This window comes from Apteryx mantelli, unplaced genomic scaffold (genome assembly GCF_036417845.1).
Source record: "Apteryx mantelli isolate bAptMan1 unplaced genomic scaffold, bAptMan1.hap1 HAP1_SCAFFOLD_20, whole genome shotgun sequence".
Taxonomy (NCBI): Eukaryota; Metazoa; Chordata; class Aves; order Apterygiformes; family Apterygidae; genus Apteryx; species Apteryx mantelli.
Window position 1 is genome coordinate 11,083,573 of NW_027118553.1, and position 22,024 is coordinate 11,105,596.

At 53.3% G+C, this 22,024-nt stretch overlaps 2 protein-coding genes across 2 annotated transcripts in view; one reads left to right on the plus strand and one right to left on the minus strand.

Moving 5' to 3' along the window:
* Window positions 1-13,763, plus strand: part of LOC136996019 (olfactory receptor 14A16-like) — a 112,663-nt gene extending 98,900 nt beyond the window's left edge. The window contains exons 2-3 of the mRNA XM_067317015.1: window positions 8,441-9,355; window positions 13,722-13,763. Of these exons, the coding sequence (XP_067173116.1) occupies window positions 8,441-9,355; window positions 13,722-13,763 (957 nt within the window). The remainder of the gene's footprint in view (window positions 1-8,440; window positions 9,356-13,721) is intronic.
* A 6,967-nt stretch (window positions 13,764-20,730) lies between these two features.
* LOC136996123 (olfactory receptor 14C36-like) lies at window positions 20,731-21,633 on the minus strand (the record flags this gene model as incomplete). The annotated part of the gene is made up of 1 exon (XM_067317112.1): window positions 20,731-21,633. A coding segment is annotated over exon 1 (903 nt), but the record flags the coding sequence as incomplete, so codon positions are not given.
* Window positions 21,634-22,024: the final 391 nt, after the last annotated feature.

Here is a 22,024-nt window from a genome sequence, read left to right on the forward strand (position 1 = left end):
AAACGTGTCTCCAGTGTGCCCCTTTCTCTCTGCCTGTCGGAGAGGGTCTCCAACTTGGCTCTGCTGCCTTCTGTCCCCCATCCTTGCCATGGAGTGGCTCTGAAGAGCAGCAGTGGGGAGCAGGTGAGCAGCGCTCAGCAGCTCCTGGGCCTCGCAGGGAAGTGAGGGCACTGCCACGGCACCGCGGAGACCTCCCTGTGATGTGGCACATCCCACTGTGACCTCAGCTCGTGTCATCTGGGGGATCAGTAGGTCACTGCCATGGAGATGGCACAGCCAGGGAGAGAGCTGAGAGATTTCCCCTCATGTTCTGGAAAGCAGTCACCTCCCATCACCCCAGTTATTTTCCAAAACTTTCCGACAAATCCTTCAGGAACATCCCCAGATGGTGCCAAAGGCTGTGAAATACCTAAAAGGGGACCCTGGAACGGTCACTTCTGCGCTCCTGCACTGTCAGGTCTCTGCACTGGGCAAACCTGTGTGGGAATCTAGGCCTTTGGGGTTGGTTTGGGATTTGGCATTTTTCAAAAACAGGATCAAAGTCATGTGGGATGAAACAGTACAAAGTGTGGCCACAGGCTGAGATCCTTTGCTGAGCCTCAAAACTGATTTCTCCTGTGGGTGGCTCTTTTTATAGAAGCAGGATGTAGGACAATCTGGGACAGGACGCAGCCTTCCTCCTTGAGGCACCAAAGCAGGCTCTTTGTTGTTAGAAGTCCTCAGCAAGGATTCTCGGTCTGTGGTGCTTAAGATAGAGATGAGACACCAGAAAAGAGCAAAGGTGCCCTTAACACACATCATCTGGAGAGCTTTATCTGGCACCCTGGTCCCTGCCATGCTTCATAGCCATGGTTACTGAAGTGTGCAAACGTGGTGCTGCCAATTATTAAGAACAAAAAAATATTTGGCAAAGGTAAAACCTGTGTGAAGTTTTGGAAACGAGGACTTTTGTCAATTATTGCATTGAGTTATTTTCTGAGAAGATTTCAATTTAGGACAAGAATCCACTTTTGGGGCTTGATTCATTGGACCACATAGAGAGGCTGTTGCTGCCTGAGATGCCCTGGGGTAGCTGTTCCCATGTGGTGCTGGAAATTTTGGAGGTGACTCGTATGGGACCTTAGCTTGTCATTAGGAAATGTTTCTCAAAACAACTCAGTTGAGGGAACCTATTTCCCTCCATTGACTAGAAAGGGAAGCCCAGACACCTGGGTTAGGCAGAGACATCTGCACTGACGGGGTCTGGCCTGGGGTGGGATCAGCCTCCTCCCTGTTTTCCCCCAAAATGAAGTGGCACTTCATTGACTGTGGAGGGAATGAAAAGGGAGTGTGGCTAGATGTTTTAGGGACTCCTTTAAAATGTCACAGTAACACAGGTATGCTGAGATTTGTGCAAATTTGGCCACCCCCAAAGTAGATGAAGCTGGTCCCCCTGCTTTCCTCACCAGTTTAGAGAGCCTGACACCTCAGAGTGTGACATGCTGTGTGCAAAGAGTGAGGAGTGGCATGGACAGCCATGGGCAGGGGGTGGTTTTCTGAGCACTGGGCTCTGTGCGAGACACAAAAATATCTTGCTTAATGGTGCAGGCCTGATTATAACAGAAAAGTTTAGAAAATGAGATTAAAAATGAAACGAGAAAGAAATTAAGAAAAAAAGATTGAAAGCAAATAAATGTTTTATTATACTTTCCAGCTATTAATTTTTTTATGTTCTTATTGTCTTTCTTGATTTGTTCTGTTTTAGTATACTGGTCTTCTGGGGTGTTTCCACATTATCTTTCTGTTTGAAAAGGAAAGTGATTTTCAGAACTGTGGTGGGATGCAGTCACAGGGTCATGGAGGGCTGGTGCCATTGCAGGTGCCCTGGTCCCCTCTGCCCAACCTCCATCTGCAGCTCCGAGGGGCTCTGGTCTTCCGCAGGTCCCCTGTGAGAGCTGCCAGGCCCAGGCAGGTGCCTCAGAGACACCGGGGCCTCTCCAAGTGCCACTGGGTGCTTGTGGTTGGACACCTGAGCTCTGCCTGGAAAGGTGAAGAACTGTTTTCAACATTAAAAAATATATATATATGAGAACATTTTCATTAGCTGAAAGGACTGAATAATAACATTTCAGTGTTTTCCCATGATGACATAATGGAAATTTTGAGGAAGGGCATGAATCTCAGGAGAAGAAATGTTGATCTGCCCCTTAACTTGTGTTATCACTGCTCTGTCTGTTATGCTGTAATTTTAACCTCACTAATCATTCACCTGTTTCCACATTCCTGGATTACACTGATCATTTCTACAGTCAACTTTGCATCAGACAGTGTGGACATATGCATTTCCATAGTTTTCCAGTCTTTCTCCTCCCTTTACTCTTTATCAGTCAGATACCTCTCAACTCTCCAGTTGCTGCTTTAAGCTTCTGGGGGTCTAAAGCTTGCCTTGTCTTTCAGCAGTCTAAATATCTCTTCAACCAACTCCTGCACTGTGTGTCTATCCAGCCTTTCCTATCTATTTGTGAAGAACCTTTCAAGGAAGGTTTTTTCCTTGTGGACCGTGGATCACACTGGAGGCAACTTGGACTTGACATACAGTTGAGGAGTGTATTTTATTTATGACACTGGATCAAGTTTATTTGTGTCTGATCGCAATTAAGACAAATCCTTGTGTGCCTGTTTGCAGCTAGTTGTCTAAGGAAAGCAGGTGGGAATTGGTGCACATGAACAGTAACACTCAGCTGCAGCCTTGAGTGGCAAAAGGTTCGATTTGAACAAGAGTGATCTAAGTCCCCAGTGGCTGATGCAGGAACTGTCAGGGCTGGGGAGGTGGGGAGGAACATTTTGCATGGATGTCTGACCTCCAGGATGGTGCTTTTCCTACCTGTCCAGACTTCATTAGGAGACACTCTGTATCAATATCAGTTGGAGAAGGTGGCTATCACTCTAGGTTGTAAGCTGAAAGATAAGGAAAGCTTTGAAAGCAGAAATCCTTTTTTTTTTAATGCTCATTGAAATCTTCCTCTTGGAAATACACTGCTGAAACCTCTCCAATTAGACACAGCACAAGAATTGAAGAGCTGAAGAAAATTATGGGGAGAGGAATGGTTCCTTAGGAGTTTTTGCATTTTAATGACCCCTCAGGTGTCTTTGGTGCTGAGTCCATGAACTTCCGATGCTGAGAGGAGACTGAACAAACCTCTCATAAGTTTATGTCAGAAGCAAATCCCAAGTTTCTTGGAGCGTTAATGGGTCCCACTGAGGGTCATTATCAACAAAAGCTCCCTGGTGGCTGATTAGAGTAGAAAGTTGGAGGCATTGATTGCAGATAGGCAAAGGCAATGTGAGGGTGGCTGTGATGCCAAGTCAACCTTGATGTGTGTTATCAAGCAGAATGGCCAAGAACCACAGCCAGCCCCTGCATTGGGAGATCCTTCTCCTCACACTTTACTCTGGACTCTTCCTGGGGGCAGTGTCAGGGTGGGGGGGGGGGCACAATGTCAAGTGCAGGACAACGATACAGCACCTCCTGGTCTCCATGGAGGTAAGGAGGCAGCAAGGCCACATGGCTGTAAGGAAACATCATCTTCCCGTAGGCCTCGGTGGCAGAGACACTAGCCATAGCCAAGAGGACAAAGACCTCAGTTCTTTTGGAGGCTTTCAGCCTTGGCATTGCCCTCCTGTCATCTCCACCACAGGCTGTCCTATGCTGTCCCAAATCTGCACCTGTTTCCCTGCAGCCTGTAGACACCCAACCTCCTTCCCACCTTGCTCTCACTGCAGAATCTCCCCACCTTTACTGACATCCCTCTGTCCTTGCTGGCTGTTCCTTGAAACAAAAGGCAAGGGGCTGATCACGGAGTCCCTCTGGGTGTCCTGTTGCACCACAGCACTACCCTACGAGTGACATTCTTGTTACCTGAAGTGCAGTCTGAACCTCTCAAGATGCACTTTGTGGCTCTTTCCCCTTCTCATGCTGCTTCCTACTACCAAGAAAAGCTCCATCATCTCTGAAACCACCCTGTCACAGGCAGTCACAGGCGACTACTGTACTGGTCTTAGCCTGCACTTCAGCAGGCTAAAGATGCTCAGGTCCCTCAGCCTCTCCATACAGGCCATGTGCTTCAGGCCCCCAATGCCATCTTGGCAGACCTCCTCTGCACCCTCTCCAGTTGCTCCACATTCCTCCAGCACTGGGCGTACCACACTGGGACATGCTGTTCCAGAGATGTGGCCACAGCAGTGCTGAGTGGAGGGGGATAAGAACTGCCCTTGCCTGGGTGGCCATGCTCTTCCTAATGTAGTCCTGTATGCAGCTGGCCTCCTTTGTGGTGAGCATGCACCACTGGCTCATATGACATCCCTCGTAACATCCAGGGCCTTCTCCTTGGGGTCACTCCTCTGCCAGTCAGGTCTCCACCTGTCCTGGTGCACATGTTCTTCTGCCCTGCTGATGAGCCTTTCAGACAGGACAGGATGTGGGGTAGACCCCTGCATACCCCACCTTTCCCTGGCTTCCTGGTCAAGCATGACCCATTCATGAAACCCCTCTGAGCTCCATCCTCCAACCAGCTTTTTGCCCATCTGGATGTCCACTGGACATCCACTACTCTCTTCTCCTCCACAAGTGCAGGTCTTTTATCACAGAAGGCAATAAGGTGGGTCAGGAATGATTTACCCAACCGTATTGTTGTCCTGCACTAGGCATTGCGCTCCTCTGTAATGGTGAAAGGAGGTTGCCACTAAGTGAGCAAACCCTGCAGTGCCCAAGGCCAGGGAGAAACAGAGCTGGGCCATGCAGAAATGTCAAGAGAGGTGTTGGTGGACTGAACTGACTCTGCAGCACCGTTGGGCCTGTGACAGACTTCTTGAACTAATCTCCAGGAAGGACAAGGTGGCAGTGAAGAAGTCACTGGGCCTGGGCAGCCTGTGATCCAGGCACCCTGAGGTCATCATTAGCCTAGTCCCTGTTCATATCATCTGGCAGGGTGAGAAGAGGTTCAGGAGGAGGAGAGGTAGAAGGGTTTGAGAGTGCAGGGACTAGAGCAGAGATGTTGCTGCAATGTGCTTCCCATTTATGCAGCACACATGGATGTAGATGGGATGGACTTTCCCTAAAGGCAGTTTGTCATTTGTCTGGGCACATGTAGGAAAGCCAAGATGCCCTTGGACACTTGCCCAGCAATCACTGCAAAGGGGCATGGTTTTCCTTTTGTCCCATGTTGTATCTGCTAGAGACATGCGGTTGTGCTGGACACCCCAGGCATCTGAAATGGCCCTGCCAGCCTATTTCTATGTCACAAAATCAAGTGTGTGCACTGAACTACAACAGCTGTTTTTAACATTGGAATCTGCATCTGTCTCAGCTTCCTAGTGAGTGGGGCTCTAGTTGTAGTGGGCATCTAGTGTCCTTTCAGATGGCCAAGGAAATATCCTACCTAGCCCCCACCTGATGCTCCAGAAGGATGCGGGTCTCACAGTCGCTCCATCAGAGCAAGCAGAGACTGGCACATGCCTGGAACCTGCTCTGTCTCTTCAACTCTCCCGAGGTGTTTGTGGGTGAACAGCTGACTCTCATCCTCCATCTCCAGTGATTACAATGGCAGCTTAGACAAGGAACTCACATGCAGACCTCTATGTTGTGCTCACTTCAATTCTGGGAAGGGGAATCCCACCTCCTGTGAGTTTGTGGAGTTCACGGGAGGGATCTGTATCCCACTGCATCCCAGGGCCTTCTGAATCAGCATGAGATGCCCAGATTGACTCATCTGAATCAACACCTGAACCATGTGTCAATGAGCTCCCTTCTTGTTCATGTCTAGGTGTCGTGCCTAGTCAAGAGATGGGAATAGGGACTTCCAGAGTGGAACATTTCCACCTTTGATAGATAGTCATCCTCTGATGAAATAAACTGCAATGTTGGAATCAGTCTCTCTGCACTCTTTAGAGAAGGACCATCAGTGAATATTTCAGTCTACTTCAGGGAACATTTCCCAGGAGGAGGGAGCACAAGAGACAGAGAAATTCATATCTTCAGCTGGGCCTCTGCTCCTGAGAGGGGCCAGGCTCCGGGGATGGAGGGAGATCATGGCAACTGGGCAGCACTGCCCAGAGACAGCTGTGTGCAGGAGCAGCTCCTCTGCAAAGAGCAGCAGGGCTCTGGGCACTGCCTGCTGCTGCTGACATGAGATGAGAGAAGGCAGAGAGAAGTGAAAGGCAGTGTGGAGTGGGAGGACATAGGAGAGCTCATTGTGGGAGAAATCTTCACAGCCTTTTTCACAGTAAGTCTCTGGCTACAGGGCAATACTACTGTGGTTCCTGGAGGCGTCTTCTGAATCCAGTCCATCCCATGACTCTTTTTTTAAAGACTACTATCCCAGGATGGGGAGATGCTTCAGAGCAGGGATTCCCAGCCACACATTCAGGGGGACAGGGCATCCTGCTCCTTTCTTCCAGGGATGGCTGCAGGGGTGTGGAACCTCGATGTGCACCCAGGTCTGCCCAGGGCTGTACTTCAGAGCAGTGTTGCTGTGCCCCAGGGTGCTGTGTGCCCGGGAGAGTGACTCTGCCGCCTGCAAGGGTCAGCACTCAGCCTGTCTGGGGAACTCCCCATGGTGCTGCGGGGAGAAGCTCTGGGTGAGAGGAGAGACCCCCATCAGGGCAGGTACTTTCTGCCATTGAGAGGCTGTTGTGTGGGTCAGGGCTGGGGAACATATCCGGAGGATAGTTTTCAACAGGAATGCCAAGGCAGGGGATACCTAGAAGAGAAGGAGCTGTCATGAGTCTGTGCTTTCAGTTTGATTCTCTTTGGGTGGAGTGAAATGGGATTGGATCTGTCAGGTGTAAACAGGGGACGGGGGCTCCAAAACAGTGACACTGAGAGAGGACCAGTTCTGGGAGGGACTCAGCAAATGCCTTCATCCACCCCTCAGCCTAAGGACAGAGCCAGCATCACCTTTCCAGCCTCAGCAAGGTTTCTGTCACCTGCTCCATAGCACCTGCAGACATGGAGGTGCCCCGAGCAGCGTCCTGCCTCTGGGAGGTTTCTGCAGGGCAGAGCTGAGCACCCAGCGGGTGGGATGGGGTGTGTGAGCACTGAGAGGGGAGAGACGTGGGGACAGAGAAACAGCTCCCCACAGGGACAGCTCCAGGCAGCAGAGTCATGGTCAGAGAGTGAGAGGAAACTATCAACTCGAACGCCTCCTCTCCTCTCCCAGGCAGCACAGCCCTCTGCTCTCAAGGCTGTGGGGTCCAGGACATGAGTCATTTCCTCAGCAGCCGGACATGCAGGAGAGGAGACACTCGTGAGTGCCCCTCTGTCCCTCCCTGTCCCTGCCTCCCTCACCACAAATATCATGGTATTGCTCCATGTTTCCCACCTGCCCATGCTGCCTTTGTGCTTCCCCTTGGACTCTCTGGGCAGGGGGGTTTCTGATGCAGTTCAGACACTGACCCTGCGGGTCCTGCCATGCAGACGTGTCCTTGACAGTGAGGTGCCCTTTAACCTGTGGGTGTCTGTGCAATGCAGTGTGGGGGTCTGGGAATGAGCCAGGTCTCTCATCAGGACACCCCATCCTTAGGACGTTCAGCCGTTTCCCTGGTGTGTCTGGCTGGGCTGCAAGCTGCCCTCCACAAGGACACAGCTCTCCCATTGCAGCTGCATGTTATCTAGGTGTCCCAGGAAGAAGCCAGCTAGATACTGAGGTCATGCTGAGACATTCTGTTGGGTGGCTGGATGTGGGCAGCTGGAAGGAGCCTGATGTGTTGCTGTCTAGAAGGGGAGGGCTGAGACCTGCCTCACATTCCCTCAGAAAGAGTGCTGATGGGCACTTTGGAAATGGATTCCTCTGCTCGCCGCGGTGTCATTTCTTTTCCGGGTACCATGAGTGCAACTGTCCTCCACCTCCGAGGTGTGAGCACAGGGCAGCTGGGAACAAGGCAGAGGGACAGGCCAGCTCTGCTCCCTCTGCACTCAAGCCAGAGTGAATCCTTTTGCCTCTCCAGAATCACAGCTGCTCACTCTGAGTGCAGCAGCAATGCTGAGGATTTCTACCTCCAGGAATCCTCCTCCCGTGTGACAGGGTCAGCTAAAGGAAACCAAAGAAGCCTTAAAACTATTCATGAACCCACATTATGTATAACTGGGAGTGAAGGTGCTGAAACTACCTTCAGCATTATGAGTGGATGAAATCTGACTGGAACTGGGAATATAACAGTTTAGTCACCCCTCTTTCCATGCCCGCAGTGCTGTCAGTCAGGGCTGACTCCTCTGGAGCCCACGGGCAGAGGTCCCTGCTCCTCATGTCAAACTCAGCCAGCAGAAAGCAGAGCTCAAGCCATGGAGCTCAATGATGGTGCTGCTGAGATGGGGAGAAGTAATGTGTGTGTTTGGGGAGGTTATGAGAAATTTTGCTCAGAGAAGTCTGCCCTAACTTGTCAATGTCTCTTCTTCCTTGGACAGTCCACCTCTGCCTCAAAGGAGCTAATGTCAAACAGCAGCTCCTTCAATGAGTTCCTCCTCCTGCCATTTGCAGACACACGGGAGCTGCAGCTCTTGCACTTCGCGCTCTTCCTGGGCATCTACCTGGCTGCCCTCCTCGGCAACAGCCTCATCATTGCAGCCGTAGCCTGTGACCACCACCTCCACACCCCCATGTACTTCTTCCTCCTCAACCTCTCCCTCCTCGACATTGGTTCCATCTCCACCACTATCCCCAAATCCATGGCCAATTCCCTCTGGAACACCAGGGCCATTTCCTGCTTAGGATGTGCTGCTCAAGTCTTTCTGGTTCTCTTCTTGCTTGGAGGAGAGTATTTTCTTCTCACAGTCATGGCCTACGACCGCTTTGTTGCCATCTGCAAACCCCTGCACTACGGGACCATCATGGGCAGCAGAGCTTGTGTCAAAATGGCAGCAGCTGCCTGGGCCAGTGGTTTCCTTTATTCTTTGCTGCACACTGGGAACACATTTTCAATACCACTCTGCCAAGGCAACACAGTGGACCAGTTCTTCTGTGAAATCCCCCAGATCCTCAAGCTCTCCTGCTCAGACTCCTACATCACGGAAGTTGGGCTTATTGTGGTTAGTTCCTGTTTATTATTTGGGTGTTTCATTTTCATTGTGCTGTCCTACGTGCAGATCTTCACTGCTGTGCTGAGGATCCCCTCTGAGCAGGGCCGGCACAAAGCCTTTTCCATGTGCCTGCCTCACCTGGCTGTGGTCTCCCTGTTTATCAGCACTGTCCTGTTTGCCTACCTGAAGCCCCCTTCCCTCTCCTCACCAGCTGTGGATCTGGTGGTGGCTGTTCTGTATTCGTTGGTGCCTCCAACTCTGAACCCCCTCATCTACAGCATGAGGAACAAGGAGCTCAAAGATGCCCTGAGGAAACTGGTTCAATGAGTACAATGTCAGCACCAATAACTGTCCCATGCTCTTCATTCCCAGGGTATTTGGCATCAGGGTGTGTTTTACTTTTTTCTTTCTTATTTTCCTCTTTTTCCTTTAAAAAAAAAAATTCAGGTTCATGTTATGTCTACTCCGGAATCTCTCATTTGAATCTGATCAAGAGACCGTGTTGAAGCAGGAAGCCAGGCTTCCGCCTTCATTAGCAGAGACGGGGGAACCTCCGAGCCCGCTAGTCTGAGCTCCCTGGATGCCTTCAGTGCAATGAGGAGAGTTTCCCTTTGCAGTGTCTCTTTTGGTGCTGACACCAAGGGAGCTCAGGGGCACAGAGTCAGACTGCGATGAGTACAGGCAGGGTGAGACCATGGGTCCCGTGTCCATTAGGAGAGCTCACCTCTCCTGGCCACAGTCAGATATGATCTCAAACCCCTCTCCTGTGAGGGTGGCAGCCAAGTGTCCCCATGGGCTAGTCCCTTCCCTCTCCAGTGCTCCAACACTACAAGTGGAGGTTGGGGTGGAGGGGAGGGGAGGGGAGTCAGGCAGCAGCTTGTGCGGACAGACCCTGTGCTTGACAGTATCATCCCCCCACTGCCACAGCAGGCATTTCCTCGCTGCAGCCTTCCCATGGGGGCTGCAGCTTTCCTGGAGACATGTCCCCACACAGCAGTAGGCCCTTCTCTTTTCAGAGTTGTTCTCCTCATTTCTATGCTGGCCTTCTGGGCTCCATTCTGTGGATATGGCCCAGGAGTTCTCATAACCTGGTGGTGATAGGGTTGTGTTTCCATGTGCATGTGTCCTGGAAGTACAGGCAGGACCAGGCACTGGACACCCCTATGCCAGACCTGGCCTCCAGAATAACATTTCCATAATAAAAGGGGATCTCCCTTGTGACGTGCCTGAAGTCTGGCCTTTCTTCAGAAGATGGAGTCAAAAATACGTTAAAGGGATTGCATCACAAAAGGGCCTGCTCTTCTGCTTGTGAACTCCATGGGTTGTGGGGGATGAGCTCAGATTCCCTGGGTGATCTGTTAGGGACTGAAGGCTGGATCCAGGGTTCATCTGTTGGTGACCAGTGAAGATGGTGAATGGTCTCTGAATTGCCTGCCTGGGGTTGTCCCACAGGTGACAGTGCTGATGAGAGATGCCCATTCTTCTGGAGGGGAATCTGAGCTCCCAGGAGAGCTCAGGGGATCTCCAGGGACAGCGTGTGCCTGGTGTGGGCAGAGAGTGGAGCCTCACAAAGTGAGGGATGGTCCACAGTTGGGTGACCAGAAGGTAAAGCACTAAATCCAGGTAGGCATGGGGAAACGAGGGCTCTGCAATGCCAGGAGAGGCAGTGGGGACCCAGGAGGTGCAGGGAAGGGGCACTGGAGAGTGATTCCCTCACCCTCAGTGAAACAGCACAGGCTGGAGCTAGTGCACACCCAAACACATCTCCTGCCATTGCAAACGCCCTGGAGTCACTCTGAGCACTGCCCATGAGCACAGATGTGTCAGCGGTGTCAGTGGTGTTGATCCTTGTCCAGCTGGGTCTGCTTCCTGCTGCAGCCAGCATGGCCAGAGCTGGGTCAGGAGTCACCCCATGGCCTCACAGCTGCTTGTTCTGCAGAGCAGCACTGCCAGTCCAGGGCCCTGCGGGGAGCACAGGGCAGGGGTGCAGGAACAGCTAGGCCAGCACGGACACACTAACCTGGGCAGAGGCTCCCTGGGGAGCAGGGATGTCCCAGGAGAGAAGCAAGGCAGCGTTCAGAGATAGGAAATGAGAACGAGAAGCAGGTTTCCCTGTGCACCAGCTGGGGGCAGGTGGCTCTGTCCCCAGAGCAGCAGGAGCTGCCAGAGGGACTGCAGGGCCAGGGCTCTCGTGCTGTGCTGGGCAGCAGGATGGGCATGGAGGGGCTGCAGGCAGACAGGGAGGGGGATGTGCTGTACACAAGAGCAGGGGAGACAGAGAGTGACCGGCTTCATTGTGGGGCCTCTCTCCCCTGCTGGGGGCCTTGGGCCGTGCCTGAGTTATGCTGTGGACATGGTTGTGCCCTGTCCCTGTCCCCATCCTGCTGTCGTGACTCCCCGTCTCTACCTTGGACCTGCTTCTGACTACAGCCAAGAAAGCCTTGGCAAGGGAAGCTGGGATCCAAGGAGAGCCCAGAGAAGGCTGTAAATACAAAAGGTGACCCTATATCCATAGCAGCAACTCTTTCCTGACAGGCAATTTAAAGGTGTCAGGAGAGCTTCGGATTTGGACCCTCTGCCCAGGGAACACTGCGTGCAGAGTCTTAGCTGCATGAAGAAGCGAAAGCAGTCACTTGGGATCTGATTTGATGATGCCCAGTTATGACAACAGGTCTTTCTGTGTCACAGCTTGACAGTTTATGAACCATTTGTGACTGGGTTCCTGCTACAAAGAGGATGTTGTTGGGAGCAGCAAGAGCGGGGCTGCTCTGTGCAGGAAGCAGAGCCGGGAGCTGAAGGTGCTGGCAAGGCAGGCAGGACAGGAACCCACCGACGAGATGTGCCATCTTACACTGCCTGGATAAGAAGAGCAGAACAGATTTGGGGATGGTAACTGGGGTCAGGCACAGTTCAGCAATGGCCAGATAAGACTGGAGGGCTCCATCCAGCCCTGCTTTGTGTGGGAGGTTGGACTGGCGATCTCCAGAGGTCCCTTCCCACCAAAACTCCTCTGTGATTCCATGAATTCTTGCTCCTCAGCCTCTGCCCTGGCATGGCTGGCAGGGGGATGAGAGCACCTAGGGCAGGGCAGAATGAGTCTGGTTGGAAGAGCATCGGGGGAAGATCCAAAGGTCCCTGGCTCAGCCCTGGGCTTTGCAAAACTCCCTCATGCACCCCGAGAGGCTCCGTCTGCCTCTTCTACCCTGCCCTGTGCTCCCCTCCCATCAGACAAAGCGGTGGCCATCATTTTCTGGGGACCCTCTTCCTCATGGGGAGGAGGAGAAGGGCCTTCACCAGCCCCACACTGCCTTTTCCACCCACAGCCTTTGCCATTGCGTGTGCCTGGGTCTGCCCACTTGCCTTCACCACAGTCATGGCTGCACTGAAGCCCATGAAAATCCCAGTGCTCCTACCCTCGAGCAGGCATCCACCCCGAACCTGGAGCCTGGCTGGCCACAAAGGCATCACCTGTCCAGTGCCCCGGCTGTGCAGCCAAGGGCAGGGGTCTTCGCTCCAATTTCCCAGCTCCCAGCACTGCTGCTGCTGTGCCCATGTGAAACCCTCCCGTCACCAGACTGCCCCAGGCCCGAGGCAGCTCCAGCTCCCTCGAGGGCTGTGCTGGAGCCATTCAGGAGAGGGCTGAGGTGGGGCTGGCACTGCCAGGCTGGGCTGGGAGAGGGCAGCTCCCACAAAAATCACAGAATCACAGAATGATTGAGGTTGGAAGGGACCTCTGGAGATCACCTAGTCCAACACCCCTGCTCAAGCAGGGTCACCTAGAGCACATTGCACAGGATTGCATCCAGGTGCGTTTTGAATATCTCCAGAGAAGGAGATTCCACAGCCTCTCTGGGCAACCTGTTCCAGTGCTCTGTCACCCTCACTGTCAAGAAGTTTTTCCTCATGTTAAGATGGAACTGTCTGTGTTTCAGTTTGTGCCCGTTCCCTCGCATCCTGTCGCTGGGCACCACTGAAAAGAGTCTGGTCCCAGCCTCTCGACACCCTCCCTTCAGATACTTGTACACGTTGATAAGATCTCCTCTCAGCCTTCTCTTCTCCAGGCTAAACAGGCCCAGCTCTCTCAGCCTTTCCTCATAAGAGAGATGTTCCAGTCCCCTAATCATCTTTGTAGCCCTTCGCTGGACTTGCTCCAGTAGTGCCACATCCCTCTTGTACTGGGGAGCCCAGAACTGGACACAGTACTCTAGATGTGGCCTCAGCAGTGCTGAGTAGAGGGGGAAAATCACCTCCCTCCACCTGCTGGCAACACTCTTCCTGATGCACCCCAGGATACCATTGGCCTTCTTGGCCACAAGGGCACATCGCTGCCTCATGCTTAACTTGGTGTCCACCAGCACTCCCAGGTCTTTCTCCGCAGAGAAGCTTTCCAGCAGGTTGACCCCCAACCTGTCCTGGTGCATGAGGTTATTCCTCCCCAGGTGCAGGACCCTGCACTTGCCTTTGTTGAACTTCAGGAGGTTCCTCTCCGCCCACCTCTCCAGCCTGTCCAAGTCTCTCTGAATGGCAGCACAGCCCTCTGGTGTATCGGCCACTCCTCCCAGTTTTGTATCGTCAGCAAACTTGCTGAGGGTGCACTCTGTCCCTTCATCCATGTCATTGATGAAGAAGTTGAACAAGACTGAGGAACTCTTCTGTGATTTCTGAAAAGGCTCAAGGGGCAGAAGAACTGCCAGTGGTGAATGAGGATTGAGTCAGAGACTACTTGTGAGAACTCCACCTCTGAAAGCCATGGGACCTGACTTGCTGCCTCCAAGCGTACTGACGGAAGTCACCAACCCCCTTGCAAGAACACACTGTCATTTTTGAAAGATGAGGGCAGGCATACCCGGTGACTGGACAAAAGCAAAATTTGAAGCCATCTTCAGAAGGGGCCAATCTTCTAATCATTCTTTTAATAATCCGAGAAGCAACAGGTTGGTCAGCCTCACTTCAGTGCCTCGGTAAATCATGGAGTAAATCCTCCTGAAATGCATTTATGAGCACATGGAAAAGAATGTTTTGGCAGTACCCGTGATGCTTTTATTAAAGTTTGGGTAACGTTTTCTTCGAGAATCATTTCAGAACCTCTTCTGCGAGGTTACAAAAGCATCTCTGCACAGCCCAGGGCATTTCCCTTGCACACAGGGCATGGAAGTGAGCCATTGCCTGCTTTTTCAGGCTGGAAGAAAGGAGGCATAGAAGTTCATCTCCAGAGATGCTGTAAAACACCTTCCTGGTAGTTTCAGGGGTCTGAAGATGATGAAGCATTAGAAATGAGGTTTGAAGACAAAGTACCAATGTGCTTGCCTTACTTTCCTGTATCGACTGCATTGTCCTCAGGCGTCTAAGCTTTCAGGAAAGAACCCTCATCTTTTTTGGAGAACTGCGAAGGGTAGTTTGTGCATCGTGCACTGAGAATAGGATTTTTCTCAGTTGCTTTTTTTTTTTTTTAATCTAAAATACATGCATCATTGCTTCCACGGATGAAGAGCATGAATCCAATTTTGGAAACCTTCTAGGAGAGACAGAGATGGGCAGAAGAAGTGTTTGCAGAAAAAAGATGTTCTTTGGTAAGTGGAGGATCAGAGGTGGCAGGGGCAGGCGTGAGGGAGCGTGGGCAGCGATTCATGATTGGGAGGCACCTCTCAAAGAGTGGTGTCTGGTGGACAATCACTCTGCGGTGGCAGATGTCACCCCCATCCCCGGCTGTGCCACATCCCAGCTGTCACCCCCATCCTCGACGTGGTGCATCCCAGCTGTCACCCCATCCCGGCCGTGTGTCCCCGACCAATGACACCTCCAATGGGAGAAGGCTCAGGGGGAGACAGGCAGGGCAAGGTGCCCATGGAACTCAGGGGAGAAGGTGGGAGGTGGCTCATTCACCACAGCTGGGGCACCCAGAGCTGACTGTGTCTCAACACAGAGGCACCAGTGGGTGGCCTGTGTGTTAGATGAGCAGCTGCATCTGCCGAGGGCATCAGCTGGTGCAAATGCTTCTTCCTGAGGTCTTCAAGAGTGTGAACGTCTCCCTGAGAGAGCCAGGCCAGCATGGGGGAAGTGTGTATGGGGCCCAGCCCAATACAGAGTGTAAAACCTGAACAACCACCAAAGGAATTTCCAAGAGAGCAACGGGCCTGAGCTGCCTTCAACCGATGTTTTCCTGCCTGGCGACTGGGGACACCCAGCGTTGTGACATGAGCGTAGTATAGAGACCGGGAATGGGGATCACATGGGTGTTGGGATAGAACTGTATATTGCAACTGCTGTATTTTGCTATATTTTGCACTTGTATTTTGATTCCAGCACATTGCTGTATCACTCTGCTAAATCAAAAATCCTGGGTAACATCAGGTATCTTCAAAGTAAACTTTTTTTATTGAATGTTGCACTCTCCGTGTGTGGAATATCTAGAAGAACCTGGTCAGAGAGTGTTGGACTCTGACACAAGAGAGGCCAAGTGAGCCTGGTCCTCCCCTCCCTGCCTTCCATCCATCCCAGCTGGCAAACGGCCTGAACCCCTGATACCAGCCGGGATTTTGGAGAGCTGACAAGCATCTTGGGATCCTTGGAGAAGCCAGGCAAGAAGTGGCTGTGGTATTCCTGTGCTCTGCAAGGCCAGCTCACGCTGGCAGCAGAGCCTGGGGAACAGCCCCTGTATTGCCGAGCCGGACACCAGTGCCCCAGGAGCCCCAGGACTGTCCTGATGGCTGTGGGAGCTGCAGGTGCTCCCAGCCCCTGGGAGCTGTGCCACCTTGTTGCCTGCTGAGGGATGGGAGAGCAAACCTGGGCTCTGAAGACTGCAACTCTGGTCCTTTGTGTGTTTGAAGAGGGGGCAAATGATTTTCAGGTGAGCCACAGGTTTGAAGTGCGAACGCCCCATGCAGAGCAGGCAGGCAGCCTGCAAGGGGTCAGGGGACCTCCTGGCCTCTCCAGGCACCTCCTGTCTGGTTATCAGCGTGTTCGAGGAGGCTGAAGGAAGCTTTACCACTGTCTCTGTTCAGCCATGTACCTTCAGCCCCATCCTGGCTGCACTGCATCACTGCCAGCATCTCCCTGTGGCCCAGCTGTGGGGAGAAAGAGGGGCAGGATGCAGGCAGCTGTGTTTGCACGTGCGGCCCCTGAAGGGCAGGAAACCCTGGCTCTGTTTCTAAGGCGAGCACACGGCTGGTCACGGCTGGCCTGAGCTCAGCCTGGAGCTGCTCTCTGCTTCTCAGCACTGAGCTCACTGCAGCTGTGTGGGCCTTGGAGCATCCTCGTGCCCCAGCTCTGCCCTGGGGGTCAGGAATAAATACCCCCCTGCTGCTGGAGGACCTCAGGGCTGGCTGTGCCACCCCAGCTCCCGCTCCCCACATCCTTGTGCTCTCTGTGAGTGTCCTGTCTGCTGCCAGCCTCTCCCTCCAGCCTCATCGCTCACCTCTCTGCACGCCTGTGCACCCAGAGCCCATCCACAGGCTGGGAGCGGGCATTAGCCTCCTACTCCATGGCCATCTGCACGATCCTCTGCCGGAGACTTGTCGTTCTGGCCCTGAGGGGAGCTGCTCCCTCCTGCCTGAGCCGCTCTCCTCAGAGTGGGCACCTGGGGGCCCTGGCCAGGACAGGCACATGGTCACCATGGGGACACCAACCATCACAATGGGCTTGAGTGCATGTCACCTCCATCACAAAGCCCTGGTGGTCACCAAGGAGACTCCCAAGACCATGTCCTGATAATCCCCCATGGGGACCCCCCATCACAGTGCCTTGCTGCCCCCATGCAGATCCCTGTCTCTGTGTCTTTGCCTCTCTGGGTCCAGTTCCTGAGCCCAGCTGGGAGCTGGTTTCTGGGGAAAAGGAAGAACCTTCCTCTCCCCAGCTCTGGGCTCCCCTGTGCCTTGCCAAGACCACTGTTCTCCTTGGCTCCCCCAGCACTCACAGCCCATGGGAAGGTCCTCACAGATGTGCTGGCCCAGGCTCACCATGGGAGGGCCCGGTCTTGCAGGACACCTCAGCAGAGGTCCTCGTGCACGGCCTGGGACAGCCCTAAGATGCAAAGGTGTGCCTAGGTGTGGGGAGCCCATGGTGGCAGCTGCTGGGGGCAGAAGAGCATTTGGGGTTGCAGCACAGCTGTGTGTCAATCTCTGGGATGGCCAGCGAGGCCATCCAGAGACAGGATGTCCACGCACAGCTCTCAGTTTGGCCTTCTACAGAGGCCAGGGAGGTGCTGCTGCACATAATGCCACAGCAGATGAGTTGACACTCATGTCACTGTTGCTCTGGAGGTGCCTGGGCAGCTGACCAGCCTGGGTAGAAACCCCATGTGGGTGCAGGGCACCATCACAGGAAGCTCCCAGCAGTGGGTGGGGGCAGGACACTTTTGGGGGAAGCTCAAAGCAGGCAGGGGGAGCAGGGCACTCTCAGGGATGGTCACAACAGTGGTGGGTATCCAGGGCTGTTCTTCAGAGGGACCTTGACAGGACACTGGACCAGGGGCCCAGAGTCGTGGGGGCATCCATCCTTGGAGACAGTCACACCTTGACGGCACCAGGCCCAGGGAAAACAGCTCTGTCGGCTCCACTTGCAGCAGGGGCTGGAGCAGAGACCTCCAGAAGCCCCTTGCCACCCCAGCGGCTCTGTGACTCTGGGAAGGGTTGAACGGGTTTCTCTGCAGCTCTCTCTGGCTTCACTGGCATTGCCCGCACTAGTCTTTCTCTTGAGATGGACCTGACCCAGCAAAACCCTGGGGGGAAAAGCTGTCCACACCCACCATGCTCACCCCAGACAGAGCTCACGCATCCAGCTCCCTTTGATGGTCAGTCCCACCCCGCACTCCTTGCTCACCCAGTTTGGAAGGCCCCTGGCCAAGGGAGAAGCTGCTGGTTTTGCTGGGCGAGCAGGGCTCCTTCTGGTGTCATGTGTGTGTGTCTGGGGCAACGTTCAGGAGGCTGGTCTGACCCAGCTCGTGTGGGTGGAGGTGTCTTTCTCCAACTCCTCCCATTGTAAAAGGTCTTGGTCAGCATCCTCCTGCCCCTCTTCCTTCCTGGTCAAGTCCACTTGCTCGTCCTATGGCACCCCCAGGACTCTCTGTCCTGCTCCCACCTCCTGCTTCTTCTTGGGGCAGGGCTTGAGAGCTCTGCAGCATGTCCTGCTGGGTCCTTGTGTCCTGGAGGAGCTCCACTTGTGTGAGCTCAGGTTTCCACCAGTTGGGGAACTGGTGTCTGCTGAAGACCTGAAAGGAGTGTGGGAGACTGGTGATGGGAGCTTCATTTCCAGCTGGGAAATGCCTCCCAGGAAGATGGTGTGGTGGCCTTGCTGTCAGAACTGTGTCCCCACAAGTGCGGGGATCAGGTCGTGGCTGAGCTGCTGGGGCTGTGTTTTTGCCCCGCTCTGTGGTCTGGTCTCCCATGGTGGGGAGAGGCAGAAAGTCTGGCAGATGTATCTGTCTCTGCTCTTCTACAAGTCTGACTGAGCAGTGTCTCCCTGTGCTTAATGCAGTCAGGGCACTGCTGGGGGAAGCTCACAGTATTTGGGGGTCAGGGCATTACTGAGGGAAGATTACAGCTATGGGGTGGTGTCGAGGTATCCTTGGGCTTGCAGGGTTTCCAGGGGGACCCCAAGGGCATGAAGGTGCCAGGGAGTTTAGTGGTGTCACTGAAGTCCATGGGGAGGAGGCAGGCAGGTGTGCGGGTTTGTTAGGACCTGCAGTAAACAACAAAGCCCAGCCAGGAGTAATGAGAGCCTGGATGGACGAAAGAGGAAGAGGAGGTCAAGGCAACTTGGCTGGGATCATGATCGTGAGGGCATTTCTGTCACAGTGGGAAGGCCCGTCAGTGAAGAGGACCGAGGTTTGTCTGCCCTTTACCCTATCATCCCGTGCTGCTCATCCATGTGGGCACCAAAGGCACTGCCCGGGGAGACCTGCAAAGCATCAAGCACAACTACCTGGCTCTGTGGACGATGACTGGTGGATCTGGGGCCCAGTGGTTTTCTCTTCAACCTTGCTGGTGAGGGTGAAGGGCTTGAGGAGATCAGGACAGATCCTGTGGGTGAACAACTAGTTGCACAGCTGGTGTCAGCAAAAGGGTTTTGGTTTTATGACCATGGGGCCCTCTTTGCTTGGAAAACATTGGGTCAGGCTGACCAAGCAGGGCAAGAGCATCTTTGCTGACAGCCCCGGCAGACCTGGTAAGGGGAGCGTTACACTGGGAACGAGAGGAGGGAGAGGATGACCAACAGTCAAGCAAGGAAGTGGTGGACCAGGTTGGCAAGGAAAGGGTGCAGGTCAGTGTGTCCGTGCTGGCCTGGCCATTCCTGCACCCCAGCCCTGTGCTCCCCGCAGGACCCTGGGCTGGTGGTGCTGCTCTGCAAAGTAAGTGGCTGTGGGGTCATGAGGCCATGGGGTGATTCCTGACTCAACTCTGGCCATGCTGGTCAGGAAGGGAAGCAGGCCCAGCCGGACAGGGATCACCACCACTAATACTGCTGGCACATGTCTGTGCTCATGGACAGTTCTCAAAGTGACCCCAGGGCATTTGCAATGGCAGGAGATGTGTTTGGGTGGGTGTCGTAGCATGACAGTGGGGACTAGCTCCAGCCTGTGGTGTTTCACTGAGGGTGCAGGAATCACTCTCCAGTGACCCTTCCCTGCACCTCCTGGGTCCCCACTGCCTCTCTGGGGATTGCAGAGCCCTCGTTTCTCCATGCCTACCTGCATTTAGTGCTCTACCTTCTGGTCACTCCACCATGGACCATCTCTCACTTTGTGAGGCTTCACTCACTGATTCACCACAAAATCCCCCTTTATTATGGAAAGGTTATTCTGGAGGCCAGGTCTCTCATAAATGTGCCCAATGCCTGGTCCTGCCTGAGCTCACAGGAATGCACAGGGAAGCACAAACCTACCACCAGCACGTTACAAGAGCACTGGGTCCATATACACATATCAGACCACAGAGGACAGTGTGGAAATGAGGAGAAAATCCCTGGAAAAAAAAGTCCTGCTGCTGTCGGTGGACGTGTCTCCAAGAAAGCTGCAGGCCCCATGCAAAGGCTGCAGTGAGGAAATGCCTGCTGTGGCAGTGGGGGAACAGTCCTGAGGAGCAGAGGGACTGTCCCCACAGACTTCGTCAAAACTCTCCTCCTTTCCACTTTTGCTATGCTTGGAGTGTTGGAATGCTGTAGAGGGAAGGGATCAGCCCATGGTGACAGCTGGCTGCCACCCTCACAGGAGAGGGGTGTGAGATCATACCCTGACTGTGGCCACAGGAGCTGAGCTCTCTTAAGGCATATGGGACCCATGGTCTAGGTCACACCTGTACTCATCGGAGCCTGACTCTGTGCCCCTGAGCTCCCTTGGTGTCAGCACCAAAAGAGACACTGCAAAGGGAAACTCTCCTCATTGCACTGAAGGCATCCAAGGAGATCAGACTAGCGGGCTCGGAGGTTCTCCCATCTCTGCTGATGAAGGCGGAAGCCTGGCTTCCTGCTTCAGCACGGTCTCTCGATCAGATTCAAATGAGAGATTCCTGAGGACAAGTGGCATGAAGCAAAATATTTATTTCTTTTAGGAGAATGTGAGAGAGAAAAGTAAGTGAGAAAGAAAGACATGAGCAACACCTAGCTATGTTGCCAAATACCCTGGGAATGAGGAGCAGATGCACATGGGATGGTTATTGGTGCTGACTTTCTACCTACTGAACCAGTTTCCTCAGTGCATCTTTGAGCTCCTTGTTCCTCATGCTGTAGATGAGGGGGTTCACTGCTGGAGGCACCACTGCATACAGAACAGCCAACACCAGATCCAGAGCTGGGGAGGAGAGGGAAGGCGGCTTCAGGCAGACAAAGATGCCACTGCTGATAAACAGGGAGACCACGGCCAGGTGAGGCAGGCACATGGAAAAGGCTTTGTGCCGGCCCTGCTCAGAGGGGATCCTCAGCACAGCAGTGAAGATCTGCACATAGGACAGCACAATGAAAATGAAACACCCAAAAAATAAACAAACACCAATCACAAGTGCCCAAACCACCTTGAGGTAGGAGTCTGAGCAGGCGAGCTTGAGGATCTCAGGAACATCACAGAAGAACTGCTCCACAACATTGCCTTGGCAGAGTGGTATTGAAAATGTATTAGCAGTGTGCAGCACAGCATGGAAGAAACCACTGGCCCAGGCAGCTGCTGCCATTTTGACACAAGCTCTGCTGCCCATGATGGTCCCATAGTGCAGGGGCTTGGAGATGGCAACAAAGTGGTCATAGGCCATAACAGTGAGAAGAAAATACTCTCCTCCAAGCCAGAAGACAAACAGAAAGACTTGAGCAGCACATCCTGAGTAGGAAATGGCCCTGCTGTTCCACAGAGAATTGGCCATAGATTTGGGGACAGTAGTGGAGATGGTGCCCACATCCAGGACAGAGAGGCTGAGGAGGAAGAAGTACATGGGGGTGTGGAGGTGGTGGTCGCAGGTTACAGCTGTGATGATGAGGCCATTGCCCAGGAGGGCAGCCAGGTAGATGCCCAGGAAGAGTGAGAAGTGGAAGAGCTGCACTTCCTGCGTGCTTGCAAATGCCAGGAGCAGGAACTCACTGAAGGAACTGCTGTTGGACATTTGCTCCATGTAGCACAGGGGAACTGTCCAAAGAAGAAAAACCAGTGATAACTTAGAACAGTTTTCTCTGAGAAAAATTTTCTGGTTTTCATAGAAATACTCCCCCACCGACTTCCCTGCAGTACAGACAAATTTCCTTTTCTTCTTCTCAGGAAGACCTTTGTTCAGCTCCTCAGTTTCAGCTCCAGCTGAGTGTGCTGGGAGGAGCAGGGGTCTGTCCTACCGGTGGGTATATGGGACTGGTTAGTTACGTCCCTTATTTTCACAGCTGATATCAAAGACCATCCACCTTTAATGGAAAAGGTCTGTTAATATCCTCACACACTTCTAAAGAGTTTGTGCTGCAGCAGAGAGACTTAGCATTTTTTCTACAATTATTTTGTTTGGAGAT